General features: G+C 44.9%; 1 protein-coding gene and 1 non-coding gene across 2 annotated transcripts in view; both read right to left on the reverse strand.

The window, feature by feature from the left end:
• Nucleotides 1–16705, reverse strand: part of hook1 (hook microtubule-tethering protein 1) — a 34543-nt gene that overhangs the window by 4389 nt on the left and 13449 nt on the right. Inside the window, exons 9-17 of the mRNA XM_007903686.2 lie at nucleotides 13494–13657; nucleotides 9080–9220; nucleotides 7547–7748; nucleotides 6463–6573; nucleotides 3850–3937; nucleotides 3262–3322; nucleotides 2393–2533; nucleotides 2073–2160; nucleotides 1241–1275 (exon numbers count right to left, since the gene is read on the reverse strand). Coding sequence (XP_007901877.2) covers nucleotides 1241–1275; nucleotides 2073–2160; nucleotides 2393–2533; nucleotides 3262–3322; nucleotides 3850–3937; nucleotides 6463–6573; nucleotides 7547–7748; nucleotides 9080–9220; nucleotides 13494–13657 — 1031 coding nt within the window. The remainder of the gene's footprint in view (nucleotides 1–1240; nucleotides 1276–2072; nucleotides 2161–2392; nucleotides 2534–3261; nucleotides 3323–3849; nucleotides 3938–6462; nucleotides 6574–7546; nucleotides 7749–9079; nucleotides 9221–13493; nucleotides 13658–16705) is intronic.
• trnae-cuc lies at nucleotides 8924–8997 on the reverse strand. Its single transcript has one exon. It is a non-coding gene; the product is annotated as a tRNA-Glu (tRNA).

Raw genomic sequence — 16705 nt, forward strand, 5'->3', positions numbered from 1 at the left:
TGGTAGTAGTATTATGTCCTCTAAACATCTCAAAGTGCTTCACAGGATTTTACTGCAAAGTGTCGTATTTTGCAGGCGAACACAGGAGCCAACTTGTGCACAGCAAACAGCCACGCAGTGAATCATGATCCAACTTCAGACGCAAAGCAGCTCATTACCAAGATGAAATGACCATCTGTTCATGTCTTAATAATAATAATAATAATAATCCTTGCATTTGATACAGCGCCTTATCACGTCTTCGAGACGTCATAAAGCTTTTCACAGAATATACTGTCAAGTGAATTGACTGTGTATTTTGTGGGCGAAACATGACAGCCTATTACGCACAGCAGCGTCCCACAAACAGTCGTGGATTAATTGTCACAGTTTAAGAGAAAATCGCCTCTTTTTTCTAGAGATCTTGGGCATTTTTGAGAACAGCCCTTTTTTTTAAACAAAAGACACAAATTAGTGCAGAATACAATGCCATCATGCCCAGAGCCATCAATCTTCCTCTCCCAGACGTTCCCAGATGAGAGAAAAGCAGAAAATCAGCCAGTGTTTCGAAGCTAATTTAGCTGAGTGCTGCGTTTACAGTTCACAAGGCTCCCCACTTGATGCATTTCACTCTGTTTGCCACCAGCCTATTCCCCCCCCACCCACCACCCCCCACCAACACACACACATACACTCCCACCATCAACTGCTGCATTTTGCTCACTCAAAATTTTCTTAACCATCTCAGAGTTCCATAACGTAGTGGTTAGCTGGGCTCACCTGGCAAGCGAGAGGAGCTTACTGCTAGGTAAACAGAGAAGTGTGGAGTAAGGAAACTTCTCTGAGGAATCCAACCCAGATCCTCTCGCTTGTGAGGCGAGTGCTCTAACCACTAAGCTACAGAAGTACTGTGAATTGCAATGTTCATTTGGGAGCCTTGGAAAGGAAAGCTCCTGGGGAGGAATCTTTCTTGAATGCAAACAAATTTACTGTAATAATAATAACAATAATAATAATAATCCGTACATTTGATAGAGGATGTCTCGAAAAGCACTTTATCCTCTGACTCGCTCCCTCGTTATCTATCTTGAAATCCCACCTAAAGTTCTACCTCTTCAACCAGCTCCCCCTCCTCTTCTCAGGGTCCAAGCCCACCACTGTACATGGCTCTGAGACCCTACCCTGCCTGATGAGCGCAATATAATTGCATGTTGTACTTTTTACCATAAAATGTAGTGACTGTGTACTTTGTGGTACTTACACATGTGCATCCAGTTTCTTCTTCAGTCCACTTGACTGCAAAACAAAACCAATTGTTAACCGAGCTGTGTCTTCAAGCACACTTAGTTTGTGAGCTGCACTGTTTAAAATACAACCGCGAGGATATCTTCAGCCCTGCATAGATCATATGCGAGCAGTCACACAACAACGTATGAACTGGTTCCCAAAGTGGTTCCCATGATTATAATACTTCATCAGGGTGTCTCAAAATGTTTAACAGGATCTAATAATAATAATCCTTGCATTTGATATATGACGTCTTATGACGTCTTTGAGACGTCTCAAAGCGCTTCACAGGATATTCTGTAAAGTGAATTGATTGTATATTTTGTGGGCGAAATGCAGTAGCCAATTGCACACAGCAGCGTCCCACAAACAGTCGTGGATTGAGTGACTGATTTATTTTTTAAGGGATTGTTAGCCCATTAAAAGGGAAGTGGGATAATGTTTTAATACACTGGTTCTGATGAAAATCCTCGATCTGAAATGTTAACCCACTTTCCTCTCTCCATAGATGCTGCCTGACCTGCTGAGTGTTCCCAGCAGTTTCATTTGAGAATTCCATGCATCCCACCAGCACAAGGGAATCCCAGAGATAGATGGTTGGAATGTAATTCTCTCTCTCTCTCTCTCCCTGGAGGGACATATCCTGCTTACCTAATCCGAGATATATTAGGCGCAGGTTAGTAAGAGCCAAGATTTGGGGGGACCCCAGAGTGTGCGTTGGTTCTCAGTGAGAAAGGTTCAAACCTACAACCAGAGGCAAGAGTGTCCCTGAGGCCCGATAACAACCTCTTCTGAATGAAACTTACTTCTTCCACCTTGGACCCTTGCTCCTGTAGAGTCTTCTGGAGGTCATCGATCTGATGCTGTAGCTCGTGGCCACGCTGGGTTTCAAGTCTACGCGGCGAAACGAGAGAAATCCCACGCACGTTAAATTGAAAAGAAACCGAATACAAACAACTGGCGGCAAACGAACAACACATAAGTGCCGGTAAAGACAAAGGCACGAACAGAGGAAACTTGCCTGAAGTTTCGGCTCACCCGGGAATCGAACCCGGGTCTTCTCGCTTGCAAGGCAAGCGCTCTAGCCGCTATGCTACAGGAATCCATTATACGACCACCTACTTACCGGTTCTCTGTCTCCAGCTCGTTCTTCCTCCGGTTCGCTTCGTCCAGCAGCTTCTGCAGGGATGAGATGCGCTCGTTTTCGGACCCCTCCTGCTGCAGGCGGAGCATCTTGTTCTCATGCTGCAGCCGAATGAACTTCTCACTGGAAAAGCCGACCAGAATCGCAACATCAACACATAATATTAATAATAATAATTTGATCCAGTGCTTTATCACATGTTCTGGTGAGCGACCAATTTAATCTGAGGGATTATTGACCAGGACACCGGGAGAGAGCGAGAGAAAAACTCCCTTCTCTTTTCGAATAGTGCCATGGGATCTTTAACTTCCACCTGAACAGGCGGTTTAATGTCTCGTACGAAGGACGGTACCTCTGGCAATGCAACAACATAAACTCCTACCGCTCAGAAGGAGGCCATTCGGCCCATCGTGCCTGTGCCGGTTCTTTGAAAGAGCTTCCCAATCAGTCCCACTCCCCCTGCTTTCACCCCATAGACCCGCAAATGTTTCCTTTTCAAGTCCCTATCTAAATGAATTCCCTTTTGAAAGCTATTATCGAATGTGCTTCCACCGCCCTTTCAGGCAATGCGTTCCAGACCATAACAACTCTCTGGGTAAAAAAAAATATTGTCTCCCCTCTGGTTGTTTTGACAATTATTTTACATCTGTGCCCTCTGGTTACCCACTCACCCACGAGAGGAAACGGTTTCTCCCTGTCTACTCCACCAATAACAAATTTAATTTTATACAGCGTCTTTTATGACTGAACCATCTCCTGGAGGTGCTCGACACCCAAGCTGGTGGTGGGTGATAACAAGGCTTACTTTTGTTTTAAGGAAGATAACACATTACATGGATTTACAAACCCACCTGGACTCTATAGGAAGCAATTCATCAGCAAAGTGTTCCTGGGAATCCAAAGAAAATTTGCCTGAGGAAAAAAAATTAGTAATGCTATAAAATGAAGCAAACTGAAATGGACTTATTGCGAAACAGGGTTTCCTTACAGAGGTCACAAAATATTCACACGATGCACATAGGAGGCCATTCAGCCCATCCAGCCCTGTTCTAACGGTTATGACAGATCTTTTAATATTTTAAGGTTTGTTTTTAGCAGTTCTCTGGCACGTCATAACAAACCAAATACTACTAATAATAACCTTTGTGTTTGATACGGCGAACTTATTGCGCTGTTGAGACATCTCAAAGCGCTTCACGGAATATACTGTAAAGTTCAAAAAGCAAATTCATATTCGCCCCCCACTCACCCACCGCCTCCCCCCACCCACCCACCACCCACACACACATAAAAATACAGGAAGACCGAATTGAAGCCCTTAAGGGAAAATTCCGTGCCCAGAATACAAATAATTAACTGCTGCAAGCGAGTTTTACCAAAACGTACACCCGACAAATGTTCTGATCTGGTAGAGACTCGCTTTACAACCGTTGCTTTACCTGATTGCAACAAGTGGTCTTGTTGCACTTGTGTGCATTTGAGTTCCTCGTTGGTCTCTCTCAAAGTGTCACGTTCTATTATTACCCGCTGATGGTAAAGAGAAATGCTCTGTTAAACAACAGCCATCTGCAGCTCTACAGTTATGAAAATTGGTTGCTTTTTTTAAAAAAAAGGGGGTGCCCGGGCGAGTGGGGGGGGGGAGTGGGAGGCAGGAGGTGGAACAGAGACTGACCAGGGCTCAGATCAAATCCCGAAAAGTTCAAGTGATTTACAGTTGTTACTCTTAAACACACCAGACTTTCTGTTTTAACCTGAGAGCTCCGAGATGCCTCCTTGTGTGACGGATGAAGTCCCACTGTTGTTGTTGAAAATACCATGATGTCATGGAGTGGTGGTAACTGGTTTATATTTATGCTCCGAGTTTGTTTGCATTCAATAACGATTAGCTTTGCATTTGACATTCAAACAGTTAGGCACAGTTACGTGATGCTGTATATTCCACCCTGTTCAACATTGTGTTAAAATGCAAGTTACCTATGTAAGTTAGATAATTATTTGGGGAGGACATGTTTGCAGTGCTATGGGGAGAGAGCAGGGGAGTGGATTGATTTGGGTAGTTCTTTTCAAAGAGCCGGCGCAGACACAATGTGCCAAATGGCCTCCTTCTGTGCTGTATAATTCTATGATGCCTCACATGTGCCTCAAATACAATCATCTGTCTGCTTCAAGACCGGTTCAAGACCTACCTTTAACTGCGCTTTCAGCCATCTTTCCCTCCCCAACCCCCCATGATTGTTAGGTGCCATTGAAAGACACTGTGGAAATGTAAATTTGCATTGTATTGTGCTATAATAATCCTTGCATTTAATACGGCACCTTATCACGTCTTCGAGACGTCTCAAAGCGCTTCACGGAATATACTGCAAAGTGTAGTGACTGTATATTTTGTGGGTGAAATGTGGCAGCCAATTGCGCACAGCAGCGTCCCACAAACATCGTGGATTGAGTAACCAAAGCGATTATAATAATAATAATAATAATAATCCTTCCATCTGATATAGCGCTTTTCACGTCGGGAGGACGTCCCAAAGCGCTTCACAGAATATACTGTAAAGTGAATTGACTGTATATTTGAGGGCAAACGTGGCAGCCAATTGTGCACAGCAATGTCCCACAAACAGTCGTGGATTGAAAATTACCAACTTATTATTGTTTTGTTTTTTTGGAGGGATTATTATTAGGCTCTGTGTGGAGTAAGGAAACTTGGCCAAGGTGGCGAAACCTGGAATTGAACTCAGGTCTCTCACTTGCAAAGCGAGTGCTCTAACCACTGAGCTACAGGACTCCACTTAGCCCCGGAAAGCGATCCACCAATCGACTAACAACTGGGTTCCTACTGACTGCTAGTTAACAGAGGCGTGAGCGTGGAGTTAGGAAACGTGCCTAAGGTTTCGCCCTCAGCCTGGGAATCGAACCCGGGTCCTCTTGCCCATAAGACGAGCGCTCTAACCAATATTCTACAGGCTCCACTCCTTCATCTATCGCCTTCAAGGCCTGTCTTAAAACCTACCCCTTCTGACCTCGCTTTCGGTCATCTTTCTGCCTCCCCATCCCTCGGCTCAAATGCCCAGACATTTTGGTTTAAAAAGATGTTGCGTAAATGTAAATCTGTTGTGGTTGCGCGGGGACAAAATAGAAAATAGGAACTTGAATAGTAAAACAAAAGCACCAATTGTGGGAAGGGAGGGAGGCAGGGAGGGAGAACGTAAAGATTGTTTTATTCTGTGGGAGCACCACTGTATTACGTGTGGTTACTGAGAACCGCCAGCAGAAGTCGCCAAACTCCTCTTAAAGGAGAGGGTATCTGATTTCCTCTGTGGTACTTAACTTTGCTCACCGTGTTTTTCTCTCGGTAATTTTCATTGAAAGGGTTCCTGGGTTCACCCCTTTCCCCCAACCCCCCTTCCCCTCTTCCCCCAACCCCTGCCCGTCTCCCCCATAAACTTCCAATTCAAGAGGATTGTTTATTTGTACATCAATCCTCTTGATTATCAAACTATGTTCAGGTCTATCATGTGCAGAGGGACGTCTCAATGTGCTTCACAGATATTGTTATAATAATAATAATATTAATAATCCTTCCATTTGATACAGCGCCTTATCAAAGTGCAGTGATTAGTGTTTGTAGGTGACAGCAGCCCATCTACACACAGCAGCGTCCTGGAAATAAATGTGAATGAACTCCACAGCTAAAATTTAATCGGAGTCTAGGCTTGGACTATTTTCTTAGCATTTCAAACCATGCAGAATTTTGGAAAATTCATATCCACAGGTGAAGTTTCAGGTCTTGGGATTTAATGCATTTCACCAAGGTAAGATCGCTAAACTTTCAGCTTCCAGCCACTACGCCCCGAATCTCTAGAGCTCCCAGCCTCAATCTCTCTGTCTTTCCCCCTTCTTTGCCTCTCTTCGGGTCACAACTGAGAACCTTTCCCTTCTGCCTACCCCTCCCCCCCTTTCTCCGCAAATCAGCTTCGAACTCCACCCCTGATCTGCGCTCCAAGACGCTACCCGGTACGTAAATGTAAGTTGTAATTTTGGTATGCACTCACCTCTTTCTCCTTCAGGAGGGTCTCTTGCTTTTCCTCCAGCTGCTTCAGCTCAAAGTCCAATTTGTCTGCTCGTCTCACCTCTTTAGACAAGTCGCTGTGAAGCTCCTGCACCTTTGGAACAACACCAAATTAGATTTGTAAATGGCTTTCCACGTCGGGAGGACGTCCCGAGATACTGGACGGTCAAGGATTTGGTCCCGAGCTGGGAGGTGGGGTCGGGAGGGTGGGGGAGGTGGAGGGCGGAGTGGGGGTGGGGGGGGGTTGGGGTGGAGTAAGAGGGTAACCGAAGGCACGGTTGAAGAGGAAGCCACCCAGCAATATTCTAATTCTTCCATTCAGTGATTTCATCAGTAGTGTTGGGGGGGAACGTGACAAGTGGGTTGAGACATGCAGCAGCTATGGTGCAAGTGCTACCCTGTTGGGGTTTTAGTTTCACTTTCCTGCACCTCCCAGGCAGGTTGGATGGTCGATAATGCCTTGAACCACTTTAGCGGGTGTGTTGTACGGCAAATTGGAAAGGGTGAAGGGCTGAGTGCACTCAGTCGGTCGGTCTCCAAAGTTTAGACCTCAACCAATGGAAATAAACATCCATCAATATCCATCGATAAAAGTGGATTCGAGAGAGAGTAGTGGAGCCGGGCGAGGATTGGTAAACCTGTGGAAAACTAGGGAAGAGGAATTTCTTCAATTTTGAGCAGTTTGCAATATATAATAATAAAAATAATCCTTGGATTTGATCTAGTGCCTTCTCACGTCTCAAAGAACTTCACAGAATATATTGTGAAGTGTAGTGTGCGGGCAAAACAAGTGGAAGCCAGTTGCGCGCAGCAGTGTCCCACAAACAGTCTTGGATTGAGTGATCCAATTTTCTGTTGCTTTCGTTGGAGGGATTATTACCCCAGAAATAGCGGCCCGCCAATCGACTATCAACCGGGTTCCTACTTACTGCTCGGTAAACAGAGGCGTGTGGAGTAAGGAAAGTCGCCTGAGGTAACGTGAAACATTTCCGTTTCACTTTAGCCTAAAACGCAGGCTGACAGAGGAAGCACAAGACACTTGGCTCGGATTTTTACGTGGTTCCTACTTGTCTTTTATAGGTCTCCAGCTGAACGCGTGCGTTGGTGGTTTTCCGAAGCTCCTCCTCCAGGCTGACCATGCTCTGCAGGTAAACCGTGTTCTTGTCCTCCAGCAAAGTCATCTGTCGGCGTAAGTCATTTAGGTCGTCCACCTTCTTCTTGTGGGCCTCCAGCGTGGCCTCCAGTTTAGCTGCTTTGTCTGAGGAATTCCTGCGGGAGGAACGGTGGTCAGAGCACTCTCAGTAACTCGAGAGTGGACACAGGGAAGAAAGGCAATAGAGGGGAGCAGGAGAGGGGGAATGGGAGGGGTCTGGGCTTGTGTGCAGCGTAAACACTGTGACAGACTGGTCGGGCCGAATGGTCTGTTTCAGTGCTGCCGCACTCTGTGTTACACGATAAGTTTACGGCAAACACAAGAATGAAAATCAGACTTTTGATGGACAAAGAGGTCCTATTAGTTTCAAAACATTAGGATGGACGATATAGAAATTCATTGGTATCAAAGGACATGAATCCAGACCTTCAGGTAGAACCACACAACGTGACATCAAAATGTTTTACCGTTCTTCTACTGACCAGAATACAAATTGCCAAACCTCAGCTCCGCTCTGCCACAAGAATGCTGACACAACCCAGCAAAGATTCCCAGAACGACAGAGATTCAAACGAACAGAAACACCGAGCACACAGGGTCGGGCTGTCAAACGTACGGACACACATTCAAAGACACTTCACAAACATACCAACCGAACAAATGCTTTAACACGTGAAAAGCTTCTAAGACCCAGACGGTGGAACACTGCCTGCTTTATTAGCAGAAATCCTCTCCTGTCCACCGGAGCTGTGTTTCCTCACTACCTACTTATTTCATGGGCAGATGGTGTCACTGTGGGAATGGCAACCATCACGACTGATGTCCAAGTTTCTTCAAAGGACACGTTGAGAGGACAAGGGAGGGAGATATCCCCTGGAAAAGGCACGATAGCGAGTCGATGGAAAAACACGCAGGCAACGCAGAACCCTTTGGGAAAAAAACTGCTTGCAACTATCTTAGGATGACAGGAGGATCTATAATAATAATAATCCTAGCATTTGATACAGTACCGTATCACATCCTTGAGAAGTCTCGAAGCGCTTCACAAATCCATACTGTAAAGTGCAAATGTAATTTTGTTGTTGTTGGATCGACCGTAATTTGTGGGCAAAATATAGCAGCCAATTGCGCACAGCAGTGTCCCACAAACAGTCGCAGACTGAGCGACCAAATTAGTATTATTTATTTTGTTTGAAGGGGTTATTACCCCAGGAAAAAGATCTGTCGATCATCTAACAACCTAGTTGTTACTTACTGCTGGCATTTGGAGTAAGGAAACGTGCCTAAGGTTTCATTCTGCCCGGGAATCGAACCCGGGTCCTCTCGCTTGAGAGGCGAGCGCTCTAACCACTGAGCTACAGGACTCTTAATTTTCAGTCGAAGTGACTAGAGCATTAGTGGGAAGAAAAGATGTGTATCTCGTTTGTTACTCTCTAGTTTATTATACCTCAGCACATCAACCTCGTCCTTGAGAGCACGATTCTCTTCGGCCAAGCTGTTCAGCTCATCGTTCCGGTGTTGGACCTCAATCAGCTGCCTCTCCAACTCCTCACAGTGAAGACGATAATCATCTTTCGCAGCTTCAAGTCTGGGTGGAGGGCGACAGCAAAAAAACAAAAGGTTTGTTGTTTTTGTTTGATAACCACATGCAAGCAACGTCACATCGATAATAAAAGAGGTGCAGGACGCTACCCCACGTGAAGGGCGCTATATAAACGCAATTTGTTATTGTTGTAAATTACTTAATAAACTCAGAGTTTATTAATCTGGAGTCCTGTAGCTCAGTGGTTAGAGCACTCACAAGTGAGAGCAACTGGGTTCGATTCCCGGGCAGGGCAAAACCTCGAGCAAGTTTCCTTACTCCACACGCCTCTGTTTATCCAGCAGAGAGTAGGAACATGGTTGTTAATCGATTGGCAGATTGCTTTTCTGGGGGTAATAATTTCTTCAAAAAATAAATTAATAAATAAAACAAAATAATTATAATTTGGTCACTCAATCCGCGATTGTTTGTGGGACGCCGCTGTCTGCAACTGGCCGTTACGTTTCATAAAATAATAATAATAATCCTTGCATTTTGATATAGCGCTTTTCACGTCGAGAGGACGTCCCAAAGCGCTTCACAGAACACACTGTAAAGTGAATTGACTGTATATTTGTGGGCGAACGCGGCAGCCAATTGCGCACAGCAATGTCCCACAAACAGTCGTAGATTGAAAATGACCAATTTATTATTGTTTTTGGTTTTTTTTGGAGGGATTATTATTAGGCTCTGTGTGGAGTAAGGAAACTTGCCCAAGGTTTCGCCCTCTGCCTGGAATTGAACTCAGGTCTCTCGCTTGCAAAGCGAGTGCTCTAACCACTGAGCTACAGGACTCCACAAAATATACAGTCAATACACTTTACGGTGTATCCTGAAAAGCGCTTTGAGACGTCTTGAAGACGTGATAAGGCGCTACATCAAATGCAAGGATTATAATTATTATTATTAAAGGAGATTGAGTCAGAGTCATCCATTTGTGCCAAGGACTTTCCTGAAGCAAATAAAAGATTCCCAACTTTTTGGTGCTCATCACCAAGACCACAAACTAAAGTTGCTTTCACCAACTCCATGTGGACAAACTCCACATGTTTGTGAGATGCCGCTGTGCGCAAATTGGCTGCAAACTTACTGTTCCAACATGGCAAATACTTTAATTTGCGAACGGCAACGTCCCGAATACAGCCATGAAGTGAGTGACCGGTTTTATTTCATAGAATCATAGAATCTTAATAACCTCGCATTTGACAGAGCCTTATCATGTCTTCGAGACGTCTCAAAGCCTCTTCACAGAATATATTGTAAAGTGAATTGACTGTACATTTGTGGGTGACAGAACAGCACAGCATAGAAAGGGGCCATTTGGCTTATTGTGTCTATATCAGCTGTTTGAAAGAGCTACACAACTAGTCCCACGCACCCACACTTACCCCATAGCCCTGAAAATTTTTCCTTTCTAAGTACCCGTCCAATTCTCTTTTGAAAGCTACTATTGAATCTGCCTCCACCACCCTTTCGGGCAGTGCGTTCCAGATTCGGGAGATTTGGGTGAAGAAATGCAATGCAGGTTACGGGAGTTTGGAAGGAAACCAGAGGAGAGGGGAAAAAAAATATAAATGAAAGAAGTAAAAGGGGAAATGAGGAAAAGGGGAAAAGGACAAAGTAATGAGGGAACAAACCTCATTACTGGTTGAGGGAACAAACCTTATTACTGGGTTCGCACCACACACATACACACACACCACACACATACACGCACACACATCACAGACACACACACACACACACCACAGACACACACATAAAGGGCCAAATAGCCTCTGCCTGAACATTTCTGGTACTATGGGGAAAGAGTGAGGAGTCTCAGGGGAGTGAGACTGATTGGGTAGTTCTTCCAAAGAGCCATCACAGGTACTATGGACCGAATAGCCTCCTTCAGCGCTGTAATATTCGGTGATTCTATCTGACCACCAAAATGTCTCGAAAAACACAGCTAGAAAAATAATCGTTGCCTTAATTTATCCTACAAGAAATTCCAGTCTTCAGGAAGAATTCTTCCCTCTCCCCCACCAAACCCCTCCCTCCGAACACTTCCTGTGTTTTTATATTGTACACTTGGATCCATTTTCAGGCCCATTTATTGCTCAATTTAAACTTTCTCCCATCATAATCCCAGCGGAGTTTTTCCACTGTAGCCAAGAAGAGACACGGCGACTGAAGCAAAAGGAGGAGGACGCCATAAATTAGGCAATCAATTAGGCGCATAATAGGAAGCAGAGGGTGCTTATCAACGGTAATAGTTCCAACTTGGCAGTTGTGACAAGTGGAGTCCCTCAGGGATCGATCCCGAGCCCGATGCTGTTGGTAGTATTTATGGATGACCTTGATTTATGGTGACCTTCAATTTGCGGAGGACACTAAATTGTGTGAAAGCAAAATGCTGTCAGGATAACAAAGGACACGGCTACACTTTATCTGAACTGTGATTTTTCATGTTAATTGCAATGGGGGGGAGGGGGAAAGTGCCCCAAATTGAAAGATGTCCCAAATCTGTCCATTGAGACTAGCAAAGATATACACACATCACATACCATACATACAACCATCACCCCCACCCACCACACACACCATATCACACACACACCACACACCACATACCACACACACACCCATCACACACACACACCACACCACACACACCACACACACCATATCACACACACATCACACACACCACACACACCACATACCACACATACAGCCATCACACACACACCACACACACCATATTACACACACTACACACACATCACATACTACACATACAGCCATCACACACACACCACACAGACACACCACAGACTATATACTAGACATACAAGCATCACGCGCGCACACACAATCACCACACACATGCACAACCACCACCACCATACACATAACAAAAACAACAACAACAAGATTACATGTGTATAGTGCCTTTCACGTCGGGAGGACGTCCCAAGATGCTGGACAGAGTACAGCATTTCAGACCTGAACTGGGGTCGGGGGGGGGAGGGGAGGGGAAGGGGTGGGTGGCCGATGGAATGGTTGAAGAGGAGGGTCTTGAGGCGGGACTTGAAAGAGGCTAAGGAGGAGGCGAGGCAAACCGCACCACATACACACACACAATCAGCTTAACCTTTACAACAATCCTTACATTTAACACAGCGACTTGCACATCGGGGGGACATTCTGAAGGCGATTCACAGGGTAAACTGTAATTTGCAGTCAAACACAGCAGTCAATTTGCACCACAGCAAATGTTCACCTTCTTGCCTTGCTCCCCCTACCTCCCATCTCTAAAATAAAAACATCTTCCAAGAAGACGATCAGAGAGTTCCCTTTTTGAGTCAGGCAGGTTTCCTCTTTTTTCCCTTAAATAGACATTGTAGTGGAATCCATCTTTCTATTGTTCAATCATACTGTGATTTCTAATGGTATTCCATCATTAGTAATCTGAGTGAGGACTCCCTCTGGTAAAACAACGGATTAGGCGGCAATGGGAGAAAGGAAATGAACACCAAATATAATGTGAAAGATTATAATTCTAATAAGTGATCAATAATATTGATAGGGCCTACACCAGAGAAACCTCTTGGAGATCTTCAAGGAAATTGTAGTGACTGGAGGATGCTTCAGACAGTTGGACCCATGAAAGCTGGGACATTGTGAAAATTATTATTAAAGGTTCTAGAGAAGACGATTAGAGCAGAAGGTAAACTGGTGTGTCTTCAAGGTCCTCACACATAATTTCTCCCGCGCTGTAGCACCTCCCTACCTGCTCGTGTCCCACTCCTCTGCCCCTGCTCTCCGCCCAGGCAGGGAACATGGGCCTAGCCTGCCCCCTCCCTCCAAACCACCATGGCTGAGACTTCAGACTCTGGAACTCCCAGCTTCTCTCCATCCACTTCCTACATTTCCTACATGTCTTAAATCTATCTCTTCGATCATGACTATGGCTACTTCCCTCTTCCTCCTTGCTTGGAGCCCAGCCCCTGTGCAGCACTCCGAGACTTTAACCTAAGTGAGAGGCACTGTATCAACAACAGCAACAACAACAACTTGCATTTATATAGTGAATTCACGTACTGTGGTTTCACCTGGAAACCCCATTCCATCTTACGTCAATTACGTCATCTTACGTCGAACGGGACCTACGTTTCGCCCACAAAATAAGAGTCACTACACTTTACAGTATATTCTGTGAAGCGCTTTGAGACATCTCAATGACATGATAAGGTGCTATATCAAATGCAAGGATTATTACTATTATTATTACCTGTAATTTTCTTCTTGCAACTGATCGAGCTGATGTTGGAAACCAAAATACTTCCTGCCGACAAGGCTGCTGGGATCTTCGAATGAATCCAGTTGGTTTATTCTCTCAGTCATCAGATCATTCTCAAGCAGTAGGCTGTTTCTCTCCTCTTGGAGGCTAGATACCTGAAAGGCACAACTAACATTTTGAGTAACAATGGCACAAATGTGCCAGCCTGGCTCAGTCATCAGCTATCTCACCTCTCATAACATAACATAACATAACACATGTAGGAGCAGGAGTGGGCCATTCGGCCCTTCGAGCCTGCCCCGCCATGCAATCATGGCTGATCTTCTAATCTAACTCCTAATAACCTGACCCTTCCTTACCCCCATATCCCTTAATCCCTTTTGCAATAAGAAATCTCTCTATCTCAGTCTTGAATATGCTCAAGGACTGAGCGTCAACAGCCCTTTGGGGTAGTGAGTTCCATACATTCACTGCCCTTTGAGTGAAGAAGTTCTTCCTTAACTCAGTGCGAAAGGGCTGCCTCTGATTTTAAGGTGTGACCCCTGGTTTTAGTTTCTCCAACCGGGGAAACAATCTCCCACTATCTACTCTATCATTGCCCTTTGATGATCTTATAGGTTTCTATAACATCCCCTCTAATTCTTCTATATTCTAGAGAATATAGACCCAAATTGGTCAGCCTGTCCTCGTAACTCAACCCCTTCATTCCTGGTACTAACCGAGTAAATCTACACTGCACCCCCTCTAAGGCAAGTACATCCTTCCTTAAATAAGGTGACCAAAACTGCACACAGTATTCCAGGTGTGGTCTCACCAGGGCCCTATACAGTTGCACAAGACTTCCCTACTCTTATACTCTAATCCTTTCATAATGAATGCTAACATACCGTTCGCCTTCCTAATTGCTTCAGGGTTCAGGGTTTCAGACCCCCCCACAATCCCATTGGAGCTTTGGACTCACATATTCAGCACCCTCCCTTGCCTCCCTTGCCTTCTTCCCCCCTCTTCGACGACTCCTTCAGTCACCCTTCTACCCCCACCTTCCCTGCCCTCCATCCCTCCTGATCCCAACCCCCAGCTCAGGTCCAAATCCCTGACTGTTCAGTACCTTGGAATGTCCTCCCGACGTGAAAGTTGCTGAGTAAATGCAATTTGTTGTTGTTTGTATTTGAAAAAAAGGGAGTTTCTCTGTCCTAGCTCCAGGCCAACAGCCCCCGATTAAAAAATGTCATTCATTGCATGGCTATTGGTGTGTGCAAATAAAATAAACAGTCACTACAATTTAGAGTAAATCCTGTGAAACATTTTAAGATGTCCTCCTGACATGAAATGGCACAATATCATATGGAAACATGTATAACACATGCTATATCATATAGTATGAACATCTTATGCGTCATTCCTTCAAAACAATATTTTCCTGATAATTTCGCTCCATTCTAGTTTCCAAGTGAGATAATTCAAACCTGATCTTGATCTCGTCCTTAAATCATAGAACCATTGAATCTTACAGTGCCTTGGCCCATCGTTCCTGTGCTGGCTCTTCGAAAAGAGCTACCCATCTCGTCCCACTTCCCACTCTTTCCCCAAAACCTTTCAATTTTTGTTCTTTTGAAGTAAATATCCAATTCCTCTTTGAAACTCATGATTGAACCTGTTTCCACCAGCCTTTCAGGCAGTGCGTTCCAGACCGTAACAGCTCACTGCGTAAAAAAAAAATTTACTTCATCTTCCCACTGGTTCTTTTGCCAATTATCTTGAATAAATCAATGGATGTCTATGTTTTAGTTTGTGCACAGCTTGCTATTTTAACTAATACTCTTATAATCTTTGTATTTGTACAAAGCCGGTAATGTCTCAAGTGCTTTCAAGGTTATCACGTTGAGTGTAGTGACTCTTTATGTCGCAAAAGCAATGTCTCTTTTAGCACTGCCAGTTTCTAAATATTAACGAGATTCTATAGCAAGTTCACACTCAGTAAAGCCGTCTTTGGCTGTATCATGGCTTCCATTAGCGCAGCTGAAATTTAGATGCTCGAAATGAGGAGCAAAAATATTTTGAGTTCAAATCCCATGGGTGTGAAATTAGGCTCAATTTTGCGAGAGTTTTATTTAGTCAGGTGCAGCTTGTGAAGTCAACACAGATCACGAGTGTTTATGTGGGGGGTGGGGGTTGGTGGGCTGGGCTGTGGGCAGAAAGCACAAATGAAACGAGACACTTTCCCTTGTGGGACTTCAGCAAACCCACCTGCAACAATAAAAGAGGCATTCATATCCCAAAATAATAAGCAGGTCACCGAGAATGACATCGTCATCTTTCCAACCCCGCGCTACTTACCTTGGTTTCAAAATTAATTTCCCCATCTGCAACCCCTGAGATTCATTGTTGTTTCACTTGGGAACAGGAGGAGGCCATTTAGCCCCTCGAGCCTGTTCTGACATTCTATAAGATTGTGGCTGATCTGTACTTCAACTCCAATTCACTGTCTTTGCCCCATATCCCTTGATACCCTTAGCTAACACAAATCTATCCGCCTTATGTCTTGAAAATGTAAATGGATCCAACATCCACATCATTTTGGAGGAGAGAGAGAGTTCCAGATCCACTACGCTGTGTGATAATTTATTCTTGAAGACCATCAAGGATTGGGGGTGGGTTGGGTTGGAGACATCCCTGTCCCCACACCTCCGACCCCCAAGCTATGCATCACCAGGACTCTGGGAACCAGCCTAGCTCTGAGAGAGTTTCTGCCAACATGGGTCTATTATCCTCACTGAGAAACATAGACACTTGCCCACCACATACACGCCCACCTGGGGAAAAATAACTGAAACCAAACAAAATATCGCCTCAAGAAAATGAAGCTACACCCAACAATTCTGACCAAGACAGAGGATGACTTTGGGTTGGATGCAACAAACAGACAAACAGAGTGTCCAACATGAAGAGGGATATTTGGTTCCTTGCGCACTTTCCAGCATTTTTCAGTAAATCCAGTGAAGCCCTTTTGAGGATTATTATCCCTTTGAAACTCCATCCCATAGTCCCATCACCTCACCCTCTCACTTGTTTCCTACAAAGTCCATGTTAAGACCTTCCTCTTCCACCATGCCTTTGACCACCCTCCTACCCTACCCTCACTGCCCTCCACCCCTCCTGATTCCGTTCTCCCAGCTCAGGTGAGGATCCCTGACTGTCCAGCG

This window comes from Callorhinchus milii, unplaced genomic scaffold, assembly GCF_018977255.1.
Source record: "Callorhinchus milii isolate IMCB2004 unplaced genomic scaffold, IMCB_Cmil_1.0 Scaffold5, whole genome shotgun sequence".
NCBI lineage: Eukaryota > Metazoa > Chordata > Chondrichthyes > Chimaeriformes > Callorhinchidae > Callorhinchus > Callorhinchus milii.